At 36.4% G+C, this 21,940-nt stretch overlaps 2 protein-coding genes across 2 annotated transcripts; both read right to left on the bottom strand.

The window, feature by feature from the left end:
* Positions 1–2,882: 2,882 nt before the first annotated feature.
* On the bottom strand, positions 2,883–5,145 carry LOC127105550 (uncharacterized protein At1g76660). The gene is made up of 2 exons (XM_051042736.1): positions 4,869–5,145; positions 2,883–4,522 (listed from the first exon to the last, which is right to left on the bottom strand). Exons 1-2 carry the CDS (start codon positions 4,989–4,991, stop codon positions 3,281–3,283), a joined length of 1,365 nt encoding a protein of 454 aa, XP_050898693.1. The 5' UTR covers positions 4,992–5,145; the 3' UTR covers positions 2,883–3,280.
* A 7,868-nt stretch (positions 5,146–13,013) lies between these two features.
* Positions 13,014–14,831, bottom strand: LOC127102010 (uncharacterized). Its single transcript, XM_051039431.1, has 4 exons — positions 14,205–14,831; positions 13,808–14,012; positions 13,406–13,762; positions 13,014–13,285 (listed from the first exon to the last, which is right to left on the bottom strand). Exons 1-4 carry the CDS (start codon positions 14,829–14,831, stop codon positions 13,014–13,016), a joined length of 1,461 nt encoding a protein of 486 aa, XP_050895388.1.
* Between the last annotated feature and the right edge of the window lie 7,109 nt (positions 14,832–21,940).

Below are 21,940 nucleotides of genomic sequence, written 5' to 3'. Positions count from 1 at the left end.
ATCAAACAACTCAATGAAGGGTCATGTGTGTGTTAAACCAAATATTGTAATGGAAGATGCAAAGTTTATTGACACCTCCATGACCATAGATTAAAATTTTGAAAAGAATGAAAATGGTAAGGATATAGATGTCAATAAATATATAGTGCATCCTTAATCATTTCATAAGAGAAGTAATATCGTTCCTTTTTTCCTTTTCCCTTTTTATAAGTAAGCTTTTATCTTTACATGTTGCTTGTGTTCCAAATGGTTGTATTCTTGATGTTTGAGTTAGTTCATAAATGTTCACTTCCAAAAATATCTATTGATGTATGTCAATTATATGCTTATAGTGACTTTGTGCTTTTCTCTCTCTATATATACTTGAAATATATTGTTAGTGCATTGACTTGTTATCTATTTTCTCATGAATTGTGATTGAACATGTTACATTGTTAGCAAAATTCTTGTTGTGTATCATTGTTATATTTTCATCATTATTTTTGGTTTTGTATGATGGTACATCGTTTATCGCCTTGCTAGAGCACTTGCATGTGCAGCATTTCGGGAGCACCAAAGGCATATGTCACGTAATCGTGTCGCTTTTGTAGCATGTCAAGAGTTTTGTGTCCAGTTTGTATCCTTCATTGTTCATTCTTGTGTTTTGTTTATTTTTGAGCATTTGGTGTAGCAATTATATTATATTCTTGTTTTCTTTGCTTATATTTATGTTTAGGCATTCTTATTCAATATGAAAATCATTCTCTGTGAGTGTTGTCGTATTGTTTCTCTTATCTTTGTATTTCGCCTCTGTGTGTTTTATATTCGTTTATGCATGATTTAAGATACTTCAAATAAATTACTTCATTTCTTTTTGATGTTGTCAAATGGGGAGAAGCAAGATGAACTTTGGGGATGCATATATTCATGGGGAAGAACTATTCATTACTAACACGTCGTCTCAACTTTTTCCATCATCAAAAGGGGGGTATGTGAGTGCATCTTCCATTAGGTGTATTTTGTATGATGTCAAAACTAGGATACTTTAGCGTTTATGTATATTGAACGATATCCTCTTATTCTCTATGTGCATCTTAGCATTAGGAAGCATACACGTCTTTAGAAACACCTTTGGAAAGGTTTCATTCATTAAAAATGATTTAGAAAAAGTTTCATACATAAAAATAGGTTTTCATGTGAAAAAACAAATCTATAGGTTGGCCTATACAAGTTTCAGGTTGACCTATGTAACTCATTTTTTAAGCCCGTTTAATGTGATGACTCATAGGTTGGCACATGACCTTTACAGGCCGGCCTATACGATTTTCAGGTCGGCACATATAAGAAAAAATTCATCTATAGATCGACACATAAGATCTATAGGTCAGAACATATACCGCAGTATTAAATCATGTAGCTTCTGTTTTATGTGCCGACTCCACGTGTCAACACATAGGAGGCGCATAACCTTGACAAGTCGACACATGACCTGTACATGTCGACCTATACGATAAAAACTTGCAAACTTTCATATTTTTGTCAAGTCCTTTGCATTTCCTTTTGCCCTAAATCACCAATGCATATAAATACTTCATACACGCATCATTCTCTAGTAAGGTTTCTAGAGTGAGTAAAACCTACATGAATCCAGGATTTCAAAGCATCTCATCATCTTCAATTCAATCTATGCATACACACAATCAAATTACACATGATCATTTTTTGATTGGGTGCCATCTAGATTATGATTGATAACGTCCAATTAGGTTTGTTGTACCGAGAATATTGAGTTGTGATCTTTGAGGAATTGAAATAAGAAAATCAAGGTGGAGTTTTCTTTCAAGATCTTTGGGATTTGAAGGTTTTGGACAAGATTGTACAATTCGGATCCGATCGAGTGAAAGCCTTAAGACTAGGTGTATCGACAAGGGAGTAGAGTGAAATGGTGGATCGTGTTGACAAATCTTGGGTTCAACAAGTGTGCGTTTGAGATTAATTCAGCCGGATGAAAGCCTTGAGACAAAGAGGTCGTGCAAAGAAAACAACAAGTGAATTGAAAGGGCATCGTTGGTTACATGATCATGCGCCTGTGATTAATTCAGTCGGGTGAAAGCCTTGGGACAAGGGGTGCTTGCAAGGAAGTAGCAACAACAGGTGAATTGAAGCGACATGGTTAGTTACTTGATCAAGATTGATCAAGGTTTTTGGAGGTGCTAGAGTCAAGACCAAACTTAGGATTTGTGGGTTTTGATTTCTCATCTCTTGTATTCATACATTTGCAAAGTAAGATTTATCATATTAATATCTCAATTCGAATTCGGATTGAGGGCGGACATACTCAGAGCGAAGTCGATTGAGGAACTACCTAAACAAATCATTACGTACTCTCTCTCTTTTATTTTTTAGTTCGCAAATTGTTGATTACTTTGATCTCTTGATCAACATTGTTTGAATAATAAATTTTGAATTCTTGATAAATTTGTGTTGTTGTAGTAGTCACGTTAGTAGTGATTGGATTTCTAAGAACTAAAAACACTATACTAATATCCAAACTTTGTTGATTGCACGCAAAGTGTTCGACAAATTGTTTCAACTAATTTTTCGTATGTTGTTATCATTGAAGATAGACCGTTACTATAATAGAGTATTCAATTTAGTGTTTGAAGTATTGATTAATCAACTTGTGGATTATTATCATACTATTGATACTTTACACATATCCGTACTTTTCAATAGTAAATTCGATTAGACGATTTTGAATCCGAGAAATATTTGAAATTAAGTTCTACACCATAAATTTTTCAATAAAATTTTAACTTAGATCTGGTCACCCCTCTAGTCTAACACGTTTAATCCTAAAAGATCTCCACTCAGTTATCGATGAAGGATTCAATGAAAAGAAGTGAGAATTGCAAACAAAATTACATATCAATCAACAGAATATAAGTTACAAACACTTAAAATATATATATACAGCTATTTCTAACCCAAACTTAGTAAAACCTACGTAAACACAAAAGTAACTTCTTTGACACCACACTTTGTCCAAAAAAATTGTATATTTTTCAGAAGTATACTTCCCAACAAGTACATCTGAGGTGGGAAAAGAAGCTTCTAAACACAAATTATTCAAACTCACTATTGCTTTTGAGGCCATTGTGTTCAAAATCCAGACCACCACTGTGTTAGTCTCCCCAATCACCACCATTCAATTTAGCAGGTGCTGTTGCTGTTGGGTTTTGCCAAGTAGTAGCACAAATTCTGCGAATAAAATCCACTATATATGTTAATCCTTTACTTGTTAGCTAACACCAGGTTGAATAATTGGGAAGAAAGACCAATCCTTTGAGGCCCCTCCTTCATTCCCTGCAACTTTCTCATTAGCCCACCAATCAGCAACTATGTTTGGTGCATGAGAATCGCCTCCATCTGCACTGTCGAAATTGAATTCTTTCGTAGAAGATGAAGAAAGGGTTAATGATTGATCCTTCTCATGAGCTGTTGCATCGTCTCCAACCAAAGCGGGTTTTGTTTGCTTCGGCGCATCAATAAGTGTTTCTGTTACAACTTGTTTGTCATCACAGTCATTCTCTTCTTTGTCTGGTGTTCCTGCTGCTGCTTCGCTTTTAAATTTCGACAGGACTTTAGTCCATGCGGATGATGTTGTTGGCTTGTTTTCCACAGCGGCGGATAATTCAAATGAGACCCGGTGATTTACACTAATCTCATTTCGGCGGTTATTGGTTGGACAAGGGGAGATTTTGATATCAGAAACCCAATTACTTGGATGAAAACCAGCTTGAGCAGTAGTGGATTTTACGGTATCTGGTGTTATAGATCCAGAAGTTTGATTCGACTTCTGTTTACCATAAGTTGAGAAGCTATCCAGTTTGAGAAGCTTAGCAGTGTCTGCTGTTTGAAACTCATCCGGCAAAGGAGACGAGGTACCAGACACCGAGATCGCGGATCTTGGTGATATCAGCGGACCAACCGGGCTTCCAGGTTGAAACTGATAATTTTGGAAGTCATAGTGAGATATTTGGAATCTCTGATAAGTCTCAGAGTTTCTGTTATTGGAGTCAAATAGCTGAGCAAACGGAACCTCGGGCGAAGACGGCGTGGTCAGTTGGAGAGACTCGGGAGGTGGAGTGAAAGGAGCGGTTGACGAAGCCGAGAAAACAGGCGGCGAAACTAATTGCGTTTCGTGCGCGTAAGGGCCAATGGCGAAGATTGAGTTAGGCCCGCCAGGCGAGTACATGCTTGCAGATACAGAAGTTTTAGATACTAAACCGACGGGTGATTGCGCGGTCGAAGGAGGTTCGGATTGAAAGAATGACGCCGGAGACGAAGGAGGAGCAATGAATGGAAGAGTTATACTCGGCGGTACTTGAGCTGTTGAACTAACAACATTAGCAACAGCAGCAGCATCTGTTCCAGCAGTTGTTGTTTCTGGAACAAGAACAGCATGTCCAATGCGCTTTCTGTTATTCTTCTGATATCCAAAACACCCGGTTATGTTCAACCAGTTTCCCCATTTTTTCTTCTGCAAACACAAGTAACCGAGTTAAACAGTAGTTAATTAATCCAACAACATACATAATCACTTTTAATCTTGAGGATACAATCTGATTACCATAAAGTAAGATTTCAATCATCAAAAAAAGATGAAAAAGCACACAAAATTGACAATTTTCTAAGAACAGGAAAATCATACACATATATATGGAAACAAAAAAGAGATCAATTATTGAAGTTGAACCAAAAAGGCTAAAAGTTTATATGATGAAAACAATCCATAAATAGTTATAATAAATACATAAATTTCTCTCAGAAAATCAATAACACTTTCTAAAAAGTTGTGAGTAAATAAAGAACAAAAAAACCTATACCTGATTAACAGATTGAGAAGCGTGATTCTGAGAAGAAGCTATAGCAAAAGCAGCAGCGTTTATAGTATCAAAAGTGTTGTTGTTGGTGGTGTTATTGGAATCTCTTCTGTTAACTCTTGTCATGTTTCAGCATGTGGTGGTAGATTGGTTGATGAAGAAGGAAAAATGAAAAGAAGTTGAGAAGTGAAATCTGAGATTGAATATAAGAAAACGAGATTGGTTATGGAAGCGTGTAATTTGTGTCGTGTGAGAGAGTATAAGCCAAAAGTTGTGAGTCCAGGTCAAACACGGCAATCACTCGTGTGGTTTAACAAAGACTTTGCTTCTCATAATATTATATTTTGTATTTATGATTATTAATGTGATTAGCACATGATGTTGCCAATGTTGTTGATTAACCCAACTAGCCTTGATGTTTCATTTTTATTTTTTGTCGTATGGTAGAAGATGCTCTTTTGACTAGTCTCATAAAGTAATTGCATTTATTAATGGAGTTGGTTTAACAAACATATTACTAGTAATAGTCAAGAGACTATGTTAATTCTAGGGTTTAACTCTACATATTTTGATTACTGCTTCAAACTAGGTGTCTACTTAGGACAATATGTGGTATGTTTGCATGTGATGTTAATTTTTTGTTTTATTATTGATGCTCTTTTTTTGCCTTTTTCTTTCTAAACAATTCATATAATTGTTGTGTATTGAAACCTAACCATTTAAGTCAATTATTTGTTGAATTATTATTATTAAATCAACCATTTTATATTTATACATAAATATAAACAAATTATTAATATTTAAAGTATTATTTTTTTAAAATGAAATTACAACGTGAATTATAGATAAGAAAAAGTAAATCTGGTAATACAAATTTTGGTTTTTTAATATTTAGTTATATATTGGAATGAGAAAATAAATATGTTGTGGAAAAAATAGTGTATATTAGTATTAGTAATAAAATAAAAGAGGAGTGATGAGTTACGTTAGTGGTAGTGCACGTGTGCGAACTCATTTGGTGCGCATCATCATCCCACTCACGAAACTTAGATGATGGGACCCACCGCTATCTATATCTCACCTTCCAAACTTGTTCCCTTTTTACTACCCATCCTTTTTCAAATTCCAACAACTAACACAATTACTCCTTAATCCCTTTTGTATTATTTTATAAGTTTTTAACATAATTATAAAAAGATTTACACTGTCATGTAAAAAGATTTACACTGTCGATTTATGATCATCATTCGTTTGTATTATTTTATTAATTTTTTAAATAAAAGCCAAATTTATTTTAATATCCAACGTATAAGATTAATTAACAGTGTAAAATCCTTTTACACTATCAATGTATTTCAATTAAATCCTATTAAAACCACTAATGGATCAATAAAAAAACACAACAGAAAAATTTACCCAACTAAATTAAAATGCAAAAAATTTAAACAAAAGAAAGTTTCAATTAAAGTACAAAGATTTTATTTTTCATCAAATCATTGTTTCACACAAATAAATCAGTTTATTTACCTCAAACATCTAGAACAATCAATTACAAAAATTGATGAAATTTGGAATAAGTAAAAAAAATTGAGAGAAAGGGAGGGAGAGAGAGAGGTGGCATGGTGGTTCGTGGTGGCGTGGTGTGCTCGAGGATGAAGAAAGGAAGGCGCTGACGGTAAAGGATGGAAGACAACGAATTTAAAACCCTATTAGAGAAAGACTGAACCTTACAAAACCTTACAAAATAATAAACCCCTTATTCGACCGATCGGTTATGAATTTCACTGGGCTCAAATAAACCATTTGAAATTGTTCGGTAAAATCCATTCTTGGCCAAACCGATAACCCAAAAACCCGACGAACCCGGCTAACCCGAAGTGTGCCTTAACCGGCCACTTGGATAGGTCAGATTGGGTCGGTTTCCAATAATTTGTACATCCCTAATATTTGCGGTGAAATCCATAAACTATTTTGAAATAAAACCAAACTATTTTGATTTGGTTGATTAAGTTGGTTCAGTGTTTTACAATATTTTTATTGAGCCATACATACACATATAGAGGACCATATAGTTTTGTGTTTAGTTATTCATACATTAATAATAATGTCAAGAACATAAGAGGTGCGACAAATATAAAATTGGAAGAGAGAATAATAGTATAAAAATGAGAATATGAAGAGAGAAAAAAAAGAACATAAGAGATGAGAGAAGAAGATGCGAGATGTACCTTGCGAAGAAGATGGGAAAATATGTGATACTAATAGGAGAAATTAGAGAAGGCTGAAACTGACACCCTAAGTGTGAGGAAGAAAAAATTGTTTATTATCGTAAGGCTATGGCATAGTCGGTTTAGGTTTGGGTTGAATGTGAGTTAAGTGACATTTGGGTCGTAAGATAATGCGGTTTAGTTTTATTTGGTTCAATTTGAATAATACAAACCGTAAATCAACCCGAACCATGCGGTTTTTTTATAAATAAAAAAAACACATATGAACCAAACATATTTTTTGCGATTTTAAATTTAATTTGATTCAATTAGCGATTTTCTATTGGGTCGATTCGCTTTTGAGCACCTCTACCTCACCCTAACTTTTTAAAGTAAGCTCAAAAATTATATTCACTCACAAATTTGATATATATTTATATCCATTAGATTAAACTCACAATTTAAATTTAAATTTAATAATGTTTTTCAAAAAATTATAAAATTTAGATTGTTCGATTTATATCTATACTATTATCAACCTACTAAATATGGGAATACTTCAAATATGGTGAAATATATTTTTAATTCCTCTAAATATGGACTATTTCACTTTTAATCCCTCAAAAAAGTTTCCTTAAATAATCGTCCTCATAATATTTATCATTCACATATTTGGTCCCTCTTGTTAACGGCCATTAATAAAGCTGACATGACATGTCATGTAGAATATTTTTGATGATTGGATGTACATGTGGCACTGACAGCATGAAAAAAATGTTGATGTGGTGTGCCACACCACTCAAAGTCACCAACATAATCGACTATAAAAAATGCGTTAGATTGTGGAGTTTACAAACCTCCTTAAAATAACATAGATTCTTGTCATTTATGGTTGTTGTTATCAAGATAATTTCTTGTCATTTCTAAAAAACTTCAATGTTTAAATATTTACAATAGTTTTTCAAGTCACATGCCTTGCTATAATCTTGTTTTGTTGTTCTAATTGCATTGGTGGAGCGACTTTGGTGGCAACAATGAATCTCTCATAATTTTAACACAATCTCAGATTTTAATTTGAAGTATTTTATAAGCCTTTTACAGGTGTCGCATCCTAAATTTTGTCTGCATTTTACTAGTTTACGTTTTGGGTGTACGAAAAGCATTTGCATTTGTTTTTATTTTTAGGCCGAATTCAAAATTAAAAATATATAAAAAAATAGGTATTATTATTTATTATTTATTCATATTTTATTAGAAGGTAAAAAAAAGTCAACAAAAAGTTATACGTTTACTTTTTGAAGTATCGTAATATTATTTTCGTATTTTCTAAATAGATATTTTTTAATTATTAATTTTTTATTTTATTCATTTTAATCACAAAGTAATAAGAAAATCATAAAAAAATATTTAAAAAAAATCATAATGTACATAATCTTTCCTGATTTGTCATCCATGTTTCTAATTGATAATAATTTATCATCTTTGTTTCTAATTGGTCGCAGTGTGTCATATTTGTTCAAAGGGTTGCAATATGCCATACTTGTTTCTAATTGATTGCAATGTGTCATATTTGTTTCTAATTGATCGCAATTTGTCATGTTTGTTTTTAATTGGTCACAATTTGCCATTGTGGCTTATTTTTCTTATGTAAAAATTAGTATAATTAAGAGTCTAATTTCATAGTAGATGAGGAGCTCAGAGAAGAAACTATTCCACAAGAAGAAGAAATACCCGAAAACCCTACACAAAACTCTCACACACAATAACCACAACCCCAAAAAGCCACAAAAATCTCACACGCAGAAAAAAGAAATCAACAAGCTTCCCTCTTCACTTCCATAAAACTACCACCCACCATCATAACAAATCTCATCACCATATGCATTAATCACCCTTCTTCCATATCACTTCAAATCACCCCACACTCATAAACCTAATCCTACAAACTAATTCAAACAAACAACAATAAATTGAAACAAGCAATATAATTGGGATCAAAGAAAAAGGGGTAGAATAACTCATGGATCCGATCTCTGAACTCCCTTCGTCGGATCCGTATCACTTTTTTTATATGTAGTTTTGTCATAATTTACTCATAATTTATTCTATTTTCTTATGATTTACACTTTGCCCCAAAACTCTCTATTTTCTATTAAATTAAATAAATCTAATAAAATACCATTATTTTAATTATTAAAATAAATTCTAATGATTGATCAAACTCTACTATCCTCTAATTACTCTCCACATTTTCACCTCAATGTCACATACCCTCACCACCCCTATTTATTTATTTATTAATTTTATCCAATAATTAAATAAATACACAAAAACCATAATAAATCAAATAATTCCAGTAAATCAAAAACTAGGGTGTTACAACTCTCCCCAACTTAAAGAATTTGCTCCCTAAAAAATTATCTTAAGTAAACAGATTCGTATACGACTCCCTCATCTGACTCTAAAGCTCTCAAGTCACGTTTCCACCAGTTGGTCCTCCCCAAGCTACCTTCAACAAGGTAATCTCCTTACCACACAACTATTTTACTTTTCGATCCTCTATCTGCATGGGTGATGCCTCAACAGTCAGATTATCTCTCACTTGCATATCATCCACTTGGATCACATAAGACGAATCCATAATGTATCTCCTCAACTGATACACATGAAACACCTCATGAAGATTAGCAAGCGAGAATGATAAAGCAATTTGATAGGCCATTTCTTATATCCTTTGCAAAATCTAGTACGGATTAATGAAATGTGGAGTGAGCTTTCGAGATTTCAAAGCTTGACCAACACCAGTTACCAGAGTAACTCTCAGAAACACGTGATTTCCCTCTTGGAACTCAAGTTCTTTTCTTCGCTTATTATGATAGCTCTTCTGGAAACTCTGTGAAGCTCTCATCTTCTCTTGGATCACTTTGATCTTCTCTGTGGTCCATTGGAAAACCTCTGGTTCAATTGTAGCACCCTCTCCCGACTCATACCAACATAAAGGTGTCATACACCTTCTTCCATACAACGCCTCAAACAATGTCATTCCAATTCTCTAATGGAAATTGTTGTTGTAGGTAAACTCGATCAATGGTAAAAAGATATCCCAAACACCTCCTTGTTCTAGCACACATGCCCTTAATAAGTCTTCTAAGGATTGGATAATCCTCTCTCTCTCTCTAACTATTTGTCTGCGGGTGATAAGCAGAACTCAAATGTCGCTTCGTACCAAAATCTTTCTATAAACTTTCCTAGAACCTCAACGTAAACCTATAATCCCTACCAGATACGACACTGGATGAAATCCCATGCAAATTGATAATATTTTCAATATACAGCTCTGCTAACCTCTCCAATGGATAGTTAAGTTGAATCAGAATAAAGTGAGTCGACTTAGTCAACATATCCACAATAACCAAATGGTATCACAATTCTTCAATGTCTTTTATAAACCAAACACGAAGTCCATCGAAATATTGTTTGACTTCCACTTAGGGATAGATAATGACTGCATCAAATTCAACAGCTTCTGATGCTCAATCTTTGACTTCTGGAAAGTCTAACAAGTATAGACGAATTCAATAATCTCCTTCTTCATTTCTGGCCACCAAAACAACTTCTTAAAATCTTGATATATTTTAGTAGCATCAGGATGAATACTCGAGTCATTCATGTGACCTTCCTCAAGAATACTCTTCTTAAGTTCAGACATATCTGGTACACAAACTCTATCTTTGAATCTTATCACACCATTCTCGTCGATTCTGAACTCACCATCTTGACCCTGATTAATCAGTACAAATTAGTCAACTTATCTCAATTGATTCAATTTTGAAGCGAATTGTCTTTATGCTCAATGGAGTTCTTAGACATTCTGCCCCTTAAAATGATCAAATGAAGTGGTTTGCCCCTACTCAGCTGAGTTCTCAAGCATTCTGCATTTTTGGTATGATCAATTAAGATGATTTGCCCCAGCTCAACGAATTTTTTAGGCGTTATATTCTTTGATCCGATCATTTGAAGGGGTTTTCCCCCTGACTACGTGATCTTCGGATAGATTCATCGAATCTCGAAGTAACTACACCAGATTAACTGAATCTTGTAGAGATTTCTTGACGTGATTATATCAGATTGACTAAATTTTGAAGCTTCTAGCCCTTCTTCTCAACGAAATTCTCAGACATTAGGCTCTTTGATGTGATCAAATGAAGTGGCTTGCCCCTGCTCAATGGAGTTCTCAGGCATTCTGTACTTTTGGTATGATCAATCAAGATGATTTTCCCCTAGCCAACAGAGGTCTTAGACGTTCTATCTTTCTGAGTATGATCAACCAAGACGACTTTCCCTTTCTCAATGGAGTCTTTAGGAATTCAGCTCTTTTGTTGTAATCAATTATGAAATTCTTGTATCAGATATGAGATGTCGAAGGTAATCTCACGACACTAATATCTGAATAATAAGTGAAATATAAACAGGATAAAAATAGAGAAACAATTGAAAAAGCGACACAAGCAACTGTTAACCCAGTTCGGTGCAAACACACCTACGTCTGGGGGCTACCAATCCAGGAAGGAAATCCACTAAACAGAATTAGTTCAAAGACTCTCAGTAAATAACTTCAAGTTATAGTCTTTTCACCTAATCTCTACCCGTGTGACTTCTATCTAAGAACTCTTAGATATGAGACCCTACTCACTCCCCCTCAATCACATCAATGATACTAGAACAAATACTACAAAGAAAGACGACACACTTCAAGGACACATACTTGATCTTGCTTAAAAGCTTCAATCAAGTAAACAAATACACTCGTACTTCAAAGCTTAGAGTGGACAGATTACAACCCAAAACTCAGTCCAAATCACACATCAACAAGATGAATGAATGGCTCACAAATCACAAACGTACATTAGGCTAAAACCCTAATACTCACTCACTTCAAAGTTTATATTTTCTTCTCTGCTATCACACAGGGTTTACATGGTCTTTAAATAGAAGCTTTCTGAATGGGCCTGGGCAACATGTAACCCTAATCCAATTTAACGCGTATTCCCTAGGAATTAGTAACAAATCATTCCTCTTTGGGAAACAGAATATTTTGGCTTTAAATAGAATTACTCCTTGAATAACGCATGCAATCTCCACATAAGCACACAAAGACTTGCATGAAAAGCGCAACAACAAAACAAATAACATTCAGACTGAATGTTCTGTATGCACATGTCTTAAGGTCGGGTCTGACATCTTGAATAAATCCTGCACAACCATATTAAACAACCTGCAGGAAGCTGATATCACATGTCAAGACAACATGCGTGACATCTAGTGATAACACTAAGTTTTACCAAAATTGATGCCAATACATAGAACCAACAAACTCCCCCTTTGGCAAATTTTGGCTAAAACATACAACAGATCACACGTTCACAAGAAATCAATCAAAGTATCAGTTCAGCAGTAGAAGTAAACATACACACATTACTAGCAACAATAACACCTAGTAAACACACAAGCGCTTGTACTCGGAGAATCCTTCAGCTAGGCCACAACAAGCAACAACCTGCTTCACACAGACAGAACACAGAGAATCCTTCCCTTGTGCCAAACAAATAAACACCAGTAAATTCTCCCCCCCGTATCAGACAAACAGAGCAGCAAAGATACTCAACCCTGTATCAGACAAACAGAGCAGCAACAACAAAGATACTCAACTACATCATCTATAGCTACTTCTCCCCCTTCTTAGCCAAAAGAGACCAAAAAGACAAAATAAATGTCTATTTAGTCATTAACCGAAATATCAGAAGTTAAAAGGTTACAACACCAAGTACATAACCAACTGTAAGCAAGCTGAGAAACAGATCAACAAAGAAATACCAAAAACGAGGAAATCCACCAAAACAAAAAGAAACCATCAAATCACTAAGGACCAAAGTCAAAGGAGCTACTCAATAGAGCTTGAGCTTGCAGCTTCATCAGCACCAGAAACAAAATTCTCACTTGTCTCATCATTGTTAGCAGACCTCTCACTAGAGGTGTGGGCTTCAGCTTCTTCTTCATGGTTGGCATTAGCATGTTTAATATTTTCACCCTCAGCCTGCTCCAAGCTTGCAATCAAGGCTTCCAACAATTGTTTTCTAGTTGTGGCTACCCTTATCCCTTCACCCAGCTCTTTGCAAGTCTCCTTAAGCTCAGCAATTGTTCCAACTTTTGAGGCTGGCCTTTTCATGGCAGATGTCATGACAATATCCTCGACATGACTGCCTTCAAACAATTTATAGTGCACAGACAGAGCAGGTTTTCTTCTACTAGATAAGTCATTAGAGCATAGAATACCAGTGTGTTGATTCAAGATAATTCCACAGATCATAGAGGGAAAGGAAATTGGTAGCCTAACTTCATTAGTAGATGCATGCTTGATGATTTTTTCAAACATAAATCTACCATAGTCAAATTTCACTTTGGTTCCAACAACAAAAAAAAACCTCCCAAGGGTATTAGCAATGGTGGAAATATGGTTGGTAGGGACCCAGTTAGCAGCTCCTATTTTATGCAGGATAACATATTTGACAGTCAACTTCCCAGCAGGAAGGTGCTTTTTAACAGGCCAACCTTTCACCTGCCTAGCTATAATCTCTATACAAACCTCATTGTCTGTAACTTCTAATGCACCTGCACCCTCAATTTTTATGCCTAGAAAATTATTAATAACAGTAAGAGAAAATGTTATACACTTACCCCTCACATACACCTTACAGAATTCCTTGCTATTCTTATCTGAAATGTCCTTAGGAATGTTAACAATAAATTCCTTCACTAAACCTTCATAGCATTGAGAGAACCCAACAACAGTCTTCAATAGCCCAGCAGCTTTTATCAGGTCCATGACCTCCTTGACATCAACAACATCTTTTCCTAACTCCCTTTCCACAACCACCCTTCTCTGAATCACAAATTTCCACTTAGCAACTCCATCCTCAAGATGGAAAGAGATGTTATCCAAATGAACAACAGGAAATTTAACAGGAAACTTCCTAACAGTGGTTTTCTTTACAGGCGAGATGTTAGGGACATCTTCCTCAACATTCTCTTCAGACTCAGAATCATCTCTGACCTTCCTCTTCTTTACTTCAACCTTGCTCCAAGATTTGGAGGGACCAATACCAACAATCTTCTTAGCTTTTCTAGATGACATAAGTTCAGCCACAGATTTTCCTTTGCGAGTCTTCATGCGTTTAGCCACACTTGGCTTTATGTGATGAAGTAAGCTTTCCTCTTGATCCTCAGAGCTACCATCCTCTAGATCAATCACAACGTTTGCATCATCATGCTTCTCAGAGTGGGAAGCATTGACAGTTTTAGAGGCCACATTTTTCCCTTTTTCAGACACGGTTTGCCCTAGAGAGCACAACCCTTCAGCAGCCAAATCCTTTTCAGAACTGGAGGAATCGTCATCCTTCTCACTATGTTGTTCAATCTCAAGAGAGGGGTACATTTGAGACAGGGCAGTAGAAACTCCCTTCATAGAGTGACCTTCATTAAGTATTCTAGTGACTATGTCTCTTATAACACAATTAGTGTAGTGTTTATCTTCCCTAGAGTGATCGGCAGGAGTTGAACCAGAAGGGATACTAGAGGTGTTACCTTGATTGGAGCATGCAGCGGAGGCATCAATGGAGATGGGTTGGTTCAAATCAATGTCCGCACCAGGAATAACAGAGAGTGGAGCAACATTCAGAATCTCATCATCAGGGATGCCCATGGGAGGAGCACTAACCTTTTAAGTAGACTTGGTATTTTTAGAAGCAGATGTATCTTGATGTTGTGACATTTTGGAGTTTTTCTGGAAAAAGCACGGTTGCCCTAGTAGAGGTTTGTGAAGAAGGAACAGGAAGATGGAAGAGTTGGAGTAGGTAGTGAGGTTATTGGGGTAGCGTGTGAAGACAGAATAGATGGTATTTCCAAAACAAGGTGATGATTTACCATAATGGGGGCACTTTATTTTAGCCACATAGACACTAATTTGATTACTTTTTCCACTCCATATTAATTGCTACAAGTCTTCATAAATTCAAATCCCTAATTTTCCTCCCAGGACTTCAAACTGATTTGCATCTAAAGCCTTTGTAAAAATATCAACTAACTGCATATCAGTAGCAACATGCTCTAAGACTATAGTCTTATCCTCCACAAGTTCTCTAATAAAATGGTGACGTATATCAATATGTTTGGTCCTGTTGTGCTGAATAGGATTCTTTGAGATGTTTATGGCACTCAGGTTGTCACAGTATAATGTCATGACATCTTGTGAGACATTGTATTCAGTCAGCATTTGTTTCATCCACACCAGTTGAGAACAACTACTTCCAGCTGCTATGTATTCAGCTTCAGCAGTAGACAGAGAAACACAATTTTGCTTCTTGCTAAACCATGATATTAAATTGTTCCCCAAGAAGAAGCATCCTCCTGATGTGCTTTTCCTATCATCAGCACTTCCAGCCCAATCAGCATTACAATATCCAGATATCACAGATTCAGATCCATGAGTGTATAGCATCCCATAGTCACAAGTGCCATTGACATATTTCAGGATCCTTTTCACTTGGTTTATATGGCTCACCTTTGGTTCAGCTTGATATCTAGCACATACACCTACATCAAAAGCAATGTCAGGTCTGCTTGCTGTAAGATATAGCAGACTCCCTATCATGCTTCTATAGAGACTTTGATCCACACTGACACCATTTTCATCTTTAGACACTTTCAGATGAGTAGGAGCAGGTGTCCTCTTGTGGCTTGCATTCTCCATGCCAAACTTCTTAACAATATTCTTGGCATATTTACTTTGAGATAGAAAGATAGAATCTTCCATCTGCTTGACTTGTAGGCCAAGAAAATAGGTTAGTTCTCCAACAAGGCTCATTTCAAATTCAGACTGCATTTGCTCAACAAAATGTTGAACCATTTTAATTGACATCCCACCAAACACAATATCATCCACATAGATCTGAGCAACCATGAGCTTTCCTCCTTTATCTTTGACAAATAAAGTCTTATCAATGCCTCCCTTTCTGTATCCATTGTCAATGAAAAACACTGCGAGTCTCTCATACCAAGCTCTAGGAGCTTGTTTTAACCCATAAAGAGCTTTCCTCAACTTATACACATGCTTTGGAAGATTTGGGTCTGTGAATCCCTTTGGTTGTTCAACTTATACTTCCTCATTCAAGTAGCCATTTAAGAAGGCACTTTTCACATCCATTTGGAACAGTTTAAACTTCAGAATACATGTCACTCCTAGCAATAATCTAATGGACTCCAGGCGAGCTACAAGAGCAAATGTTTCATCAAAGTCAACTCCTTCAACTTGAGTGTATCCTTGTGCTATCCATCTTGCTTTATTTATAGTAACCACACCTTTTTCATCAGATTTATTCTTGTAAACCCACTTTGTTCCAATAACATTTATTCCTTCAGGTCTTGGAACCAATTCCCATACTTCATTTCTCTTGAATTGGCCTAACTCTTCCTGCATGGCATTGATCTAGAGTTTATCAGGTAAGGCTTCTTTAACATTCTTAGGCTCAATCTTGGACACAAAATAGGCATGTGAGATCACTTCCCTTGATCTAGTGGTGACCCCTTTATTTGGGTCTCTATAATGAGATCTTTAGGATGATCCTTCTGAATTCTGATAGAGGGTCCCTTATTTACTTGATCAGCTTCAGGTTCAGCTTGAATGGACTCATTCTCACTACTTTTGTCCAGGAGTTCAGCTGGGGCATCATTCATACATGTTTCAACATCGTCTGTAACATCAGTCTCTTGACCATCAACAATAACATTGATAGATTCCACCATAACTTTTGTTCTGGAATTAAAAACTCTAAAGGCTCTGCTGTTTGTTGAGTAGCCCAGAAATATTCCTTCATCACTCTTGGGGTCCATTTTCCTTCTTTGTTCACGATCCGCCATGATATAGCATTTACTACCAAACACATGGAAGTATTTGACAATAGGTCTTCTTCCCTTCCAGACTTCGTATAAAGTGGTTGAGGTCCCTTTTCTCAAGGTTACTGTGTTGTGAACATAACAGGCCGTGTTGATAGCTTCGGCCCAGAAGTGGTAAGGCAACTTCTTAGCATGAATCATAGCTCTAGCAGATTCTTTGAGAGTTCTATTTTTCCTTTCCACCACACCATTTTGCTGAGGGGTAATGGGAGAAGAGAACTCATGACCAATCCCTTCAGATGAACAGAATTCAGCAAATTTGCTGTTCTCAAATTCTTTCCCATGATCACTTCTGATTCTGATAACATGACTCTCTCTTTCTCTTTGAAGTCTTTGGCAAAGGTCTTTGAACACATCAAACACATCAGATTTTTCCCTTATAAAATTCACCCAGGTATATCTGGAGAAGTCATCCACCACAACATAAGCATACCTTTTCCCACCAAGACTTTCCACCTGCATAGGTCCCATCAAGTCCATGTGGAGAAGTTCCAGCACTTTAGATGTGGTGTCATGTTTGATCTTCTGATGTGACATCTTTGTCTGCTTTCCAATCTGACATTCACCAGATACTCTTCCTTCTTCAATCTTTAGTTTTGGGATTCCTCTGACAATTTCAACATATATGATCCTCTTCATTCTTTTAAGATGCAGATGACCCAGTTTTTGATGCCATAGTTTCACTTCTTCTTCTTCTTCTTCTTTAGCTAGAGTACATATTGATGAATAGCTAATTTCTTGAGGAATCCACATATAGCAGTTGTCCTTAGATCTGACTCCTCTCATGATCACCTTATTTTTTGCATTAGTAATCAGGCATTCAGTTTTTGTGAAGTTCACATTTAGACCTTGATCGCATAGTTGACTGATGCTGATCAGGTTTGCAGACAATCCTTTAACAAGCAACACATTATCAAGGTTAGGAACTCCAGGGCAGTTCAGCTTTCCAATCCCCTTGATTTCACCCTTTGCTTCATCACCAAAAGTTACATAGTTGGTGACATGAGATTGAAGGTCAACCAGCAGGTTTTTGCTTCCAGTCATGTGTCTGGAGCATCCACTGTCAAAGTACCAATCTTCTTTGGTTGAGACACTGAAGGAAGTGTGAGCTATCAAGTTAGTAGCACCAGCCCTAGGAACCCACTGTTTTCTGTTAGCAGGGATGTGTTATTTGGGTCTAGGTTGATGAGTAGGACTCGGATAACCATACATCCTAAAGCAGAATAGTTTTATGTGACCAAATTTCCCACAGTAATGACATCTCCATCTTTGGTGTTCTCCTTTATGTTGTCTTTCCTTGTGATGTTGAGACACCTGATGTGACATCTTTGGTTTGCTACCAGTGGGACTACAATCAGGAGAGGATTCATTGAACCCAAGGCCAGACATGTCTCCTACCATCTTTCTAGCCTGGAAGATTTTGTCTAAGGTGTCAGATCCACTGTTTAGCATTCTGACATACTTCGTCATCTCATCCAGTTTGGAATTCAGGAACACGACTTTGATCTTCAACTTAGAAATGGTTTCTAAGTGTTCTGTCTTCTCAGCCTCTAGTTGGGTTATCAGTTTCTTCTGATTCTCCACTTGTTGACACACTTCTTCACTTCTGAAACCCAACTTCCTGTAAGAAGTAGCTAATTCATCAAAGGTTAATTCATCACCACTGGAGTCTTCATCAGGATCCCATCTCCCAGTCAAGGCAGTCACAAGATTAGCAGATTCTCCTTCTGTTTCACTTTCAGAATTATCATCAGACCAAGTAGCAGCAAGACTCTTCTTCTGTTTCTTAAGATAGGTCCCACATTCAGCTCTAATGTGACCATACCCTTCACATTCATGGCACAAAATTCCTTTGCCCTGTTTGGATTTTTCCTCAGATTTTGTTCTTCTTCCAACATCGTTGGGCCTATTGATGTCAAATGAGTTATTCTTGACATTAGACTTTGACCTCACATCCATCCTCTTCAGGATTTTGTTGAATTGTCTTCCAAGTGACGCTAAATCATTTTCCATACCTTCATCAGTACCCTGACTACTTTCTTCCTTTTTATCTTTAGTGTTTGACACAAAGGCTATGCTTTTGACTTTCTTTTCAGATCCATCACTCATTCCCAACTCGAATGTTTGGAGGGATCCAATTAGCTCATCCACTCTCATCTTGCAGATATCTTGAGATTCTTCTATGGCTGTCACTTTCATGGCAAATCTCTTGGGAAGTGATCTGAGAATTTTCCTTACAAGCTTTTCATCTGACATCTTCTTACCCAGGGCTCCTGAGGCATTAGTAATTTCAAGGATATTCATATGGAAGTCATGAATAATTTCATCTTCTTTCATCCTCAAATTCTCAAACTTAGTAGTAAGCAGCTGCAATCTAGACATCTTCACTCTAGAGGTACCTTCATGAGTGGTTTTGAGAATATTCCAAGCATCTTTAGCCACCTCACAATTGTTCACCAGTCTGAAGATGTTCTTATTAACCCCATTGAATATAGCATTCAATGCTTTAGAGTTTCCAAGAGCTAGTTCATCCCTCTCCTTGGTCCATTCTTCCTCAGGCTTCTTATCAGTTGTAACTTCTCCATCCTTCATAGTGAAGGGATGTTCCCATCCTGTTAGAACAACCTTCCAAGCCTTATTATCCAACGATTTCAAGAAGGATACCATCTGAGGCTTCCACTAGTCATAGTTAGATCCATCCAGAAATTGGTGGTCTATGTACAAATCCTCCGTCTCTATCCATAGTACCAGAAAGTAACGTCACAAGATCTCACCCAGAACCAGAGCAGGATGCCTGCTCTGATACCAATTGAAATTCTGGTATCAGATATGAGATGTCGAAGGTAATGTCACGACACTAATATCTGAACAACAAGTGAAATATAAACAGGATAAAAACAGAGAAACAATTGAAAAAGCGACACAAGCAATTATTAACCCAGTTCGGTGCAAACACACCTACGTCTGGGGGCTACCAATCCAGGAAGGAAATCCACTAAACAGAATTAGTTCAAAGACTCTCAGTGAACAACTTCAAGTTACAGTCTTTTCACCCAATCTCTACACGTGTGACTTCTATCTAAGAACTCTTAGATATGAGACCCTACTCACTCCCCCTCAATCACAGCAGTGATACTAGAACAAATACTACAAAGAAAGACGACACACTTCAAGGACACATACTTGATCTTGCTTAAAAGCTTCAATCAAGTAAACAAATACACTCATACTTCAAAGCTTAGAGTGGACAGATTACAACCCAAAACTCAGTCCAATTCACACATCAACAAAATGAATGAATGGCTCACACATCACAAATGTACATTAGGCTAAAACCATAATACTCACTCACTTCAACGTTTGTATTTTCTTCTCTGCTATCACACAGGGTTTACATGGTCTTTAAATAGAAGCTTTCTGAATGGGCCTGGGCAACATGTAACCCTAATCCTATTTAATGCGTATTCCCTAGGAATTAGTAACAAATCATTCCTCTTTGGGAAACAGAATATTTTGGCTTTAAATAGAATTACTCCTTGAATAACACATGCAATCTCCACATAAGCACACAAAGACTTGCATGAAAAGCGCAACAACAAAACACATAACATTCAGACTGAATGTTCTGTATGCACATGTCTTAACATCGGGTCTGACATCTTGAATAAATCCTGCACAACCATATTAAACAACCTGCAGGAAGCTGATATCACATGTCAAGACAACATGCGTGACATATAGTGATAACACTAAGTTTTACCAAAATTGATGCCAATACATAGAACCAACAAATTAAGATAGTTTGCCCCTGCTCAACAGAGGTCTCAGGCATTCTATTCTTCTGGTGCAATCAATCAAGATGACTTGCCCTTGCTCAATGGATATCTCAGGCATTCTGCACCTTAACAATATCATTGAGATGACTTGCCCCTGCTCAACGGAGGTATCAGGCATTCTGCACCTTAGCGTGATCATTGAGATGGCTTTCCCCTACTCAACGGAGGTCTCATGCATTCTGCCTTTGAAGTGACCAATCGAAGTGGCTCGCCTCTGCTAAACGGAGTCCTCCGATATTATGTTCTTTTGATGTCATCAAGCTCCTCAATTCACTTTTATTGCAGAAACTTTCTTGGTGTCAAATGCTTACTTATGAGTAAAACATATTTATATAGGAAATGATAATGCCAATGTTATGTTTATGCTAATTTTGAAATCCAATTATGTTCACTGGAATTATGACATATAGTGAATGAATCACTAATGAGAATGTCATATAAATACCAACACAAATGATAAGCAAATCATTAAGGAGACAGTTTTAACACGACCTTACTGATGTCATACCCCAAAATTTGCCCATTAATATTTCAAGACATTTTGCAAGGCATTCCGACTCATATATAACACTGATCTTGAAGAAACAAAGGCCCAGCTCACGGATGGCCCAATCCAGAAAATGGCCCAAACTGGCCTGTTCGCTACGCGCTCGCCTAGCGAAGCTGACAGACAAAAAAAAAAAAAAAAATGAGAAACGAAAAAAAAAAAAAAATAAAAGAGAATTTTTTTTTAATTAATTAATTAATTAATTAAATAATTAAAATAAATAAATAAATAAAATATAACAAATTATTTTGGACTTGGGTCTCCCTCATTCCAAGCCCATTACCCACGAAATTAGTCTATAAATACTGAAGTTTCAGTAGGGGAGTTACACTTGGAGTTACACTGGGAGATTCACTGAAAAAAAAAAGAGGAGGAGAACAGAGAAGAACGAATAGAAGTTTTGGCATAGGAACCCTGCCTACCCGGAGAATTCAGAGTAAAGAAACCCTGAAGGCAGCCCATCTGCACCGAAGCCAT

This window comes from Lathyrus oleraceus, chromosome 7 (genome assembly GCF_024323335.1).
Source record: "Lathyrus oleraceus cultivar Zhongwan6 chromosome 7, CAAS_Psat_ZW6_1.0, whole genome shotgun sequence".
Lineage (NCBI taxonomy): Eukaryota > Viridiplantae > Streptophyta > Magnoliopsida > Fabales > Fabaceae > Lathyrus > Lathyrus oleraceus.
This window is presented reverse-complemented; position numbering and strand designations above follow the sequence as displayed.

Excerpts from the sequence above, each read along its gene's own strand:
- LOC127102010 (XM_051039431.1), bottom strand. The coding sequence starts at position 14,831 with ATGGGCATCCCTGATGATGAGATTCTGAATGTTGCTCCACTCTCTGTT. Across the intron at positions 13,763-13,807 it reads CTGTAAGGTGTATGTGAGGG|GCATAAAAATTGAGGGTGCA; the intron begins GTAAGTGTATAA and ends ATAATTTTCTAG. Across the intron at positions 13,286-13,405 it reads TATCTTGAATCAACACACTG|CCTCAAAAGTTGGAACAATT; the intron begins GTATTCTATGCT and ends TGAAAAGGCCAG.
- LOC127105550 (XM_051042736.1), bottom strand. The coding sequence starts at position 4,991 with ATGACAAGAGTTAACAGAAGAGATTCCAATAACACCACCAACAACAAC. Across the intron at positions 4,523-4,868 it reads CTTCTCAATCTGTTAATCAG|AAGAAAAAATGGGGAAACTG; the intron begins GTATAGGTTTTT and ends TTGTGTTTGCAG.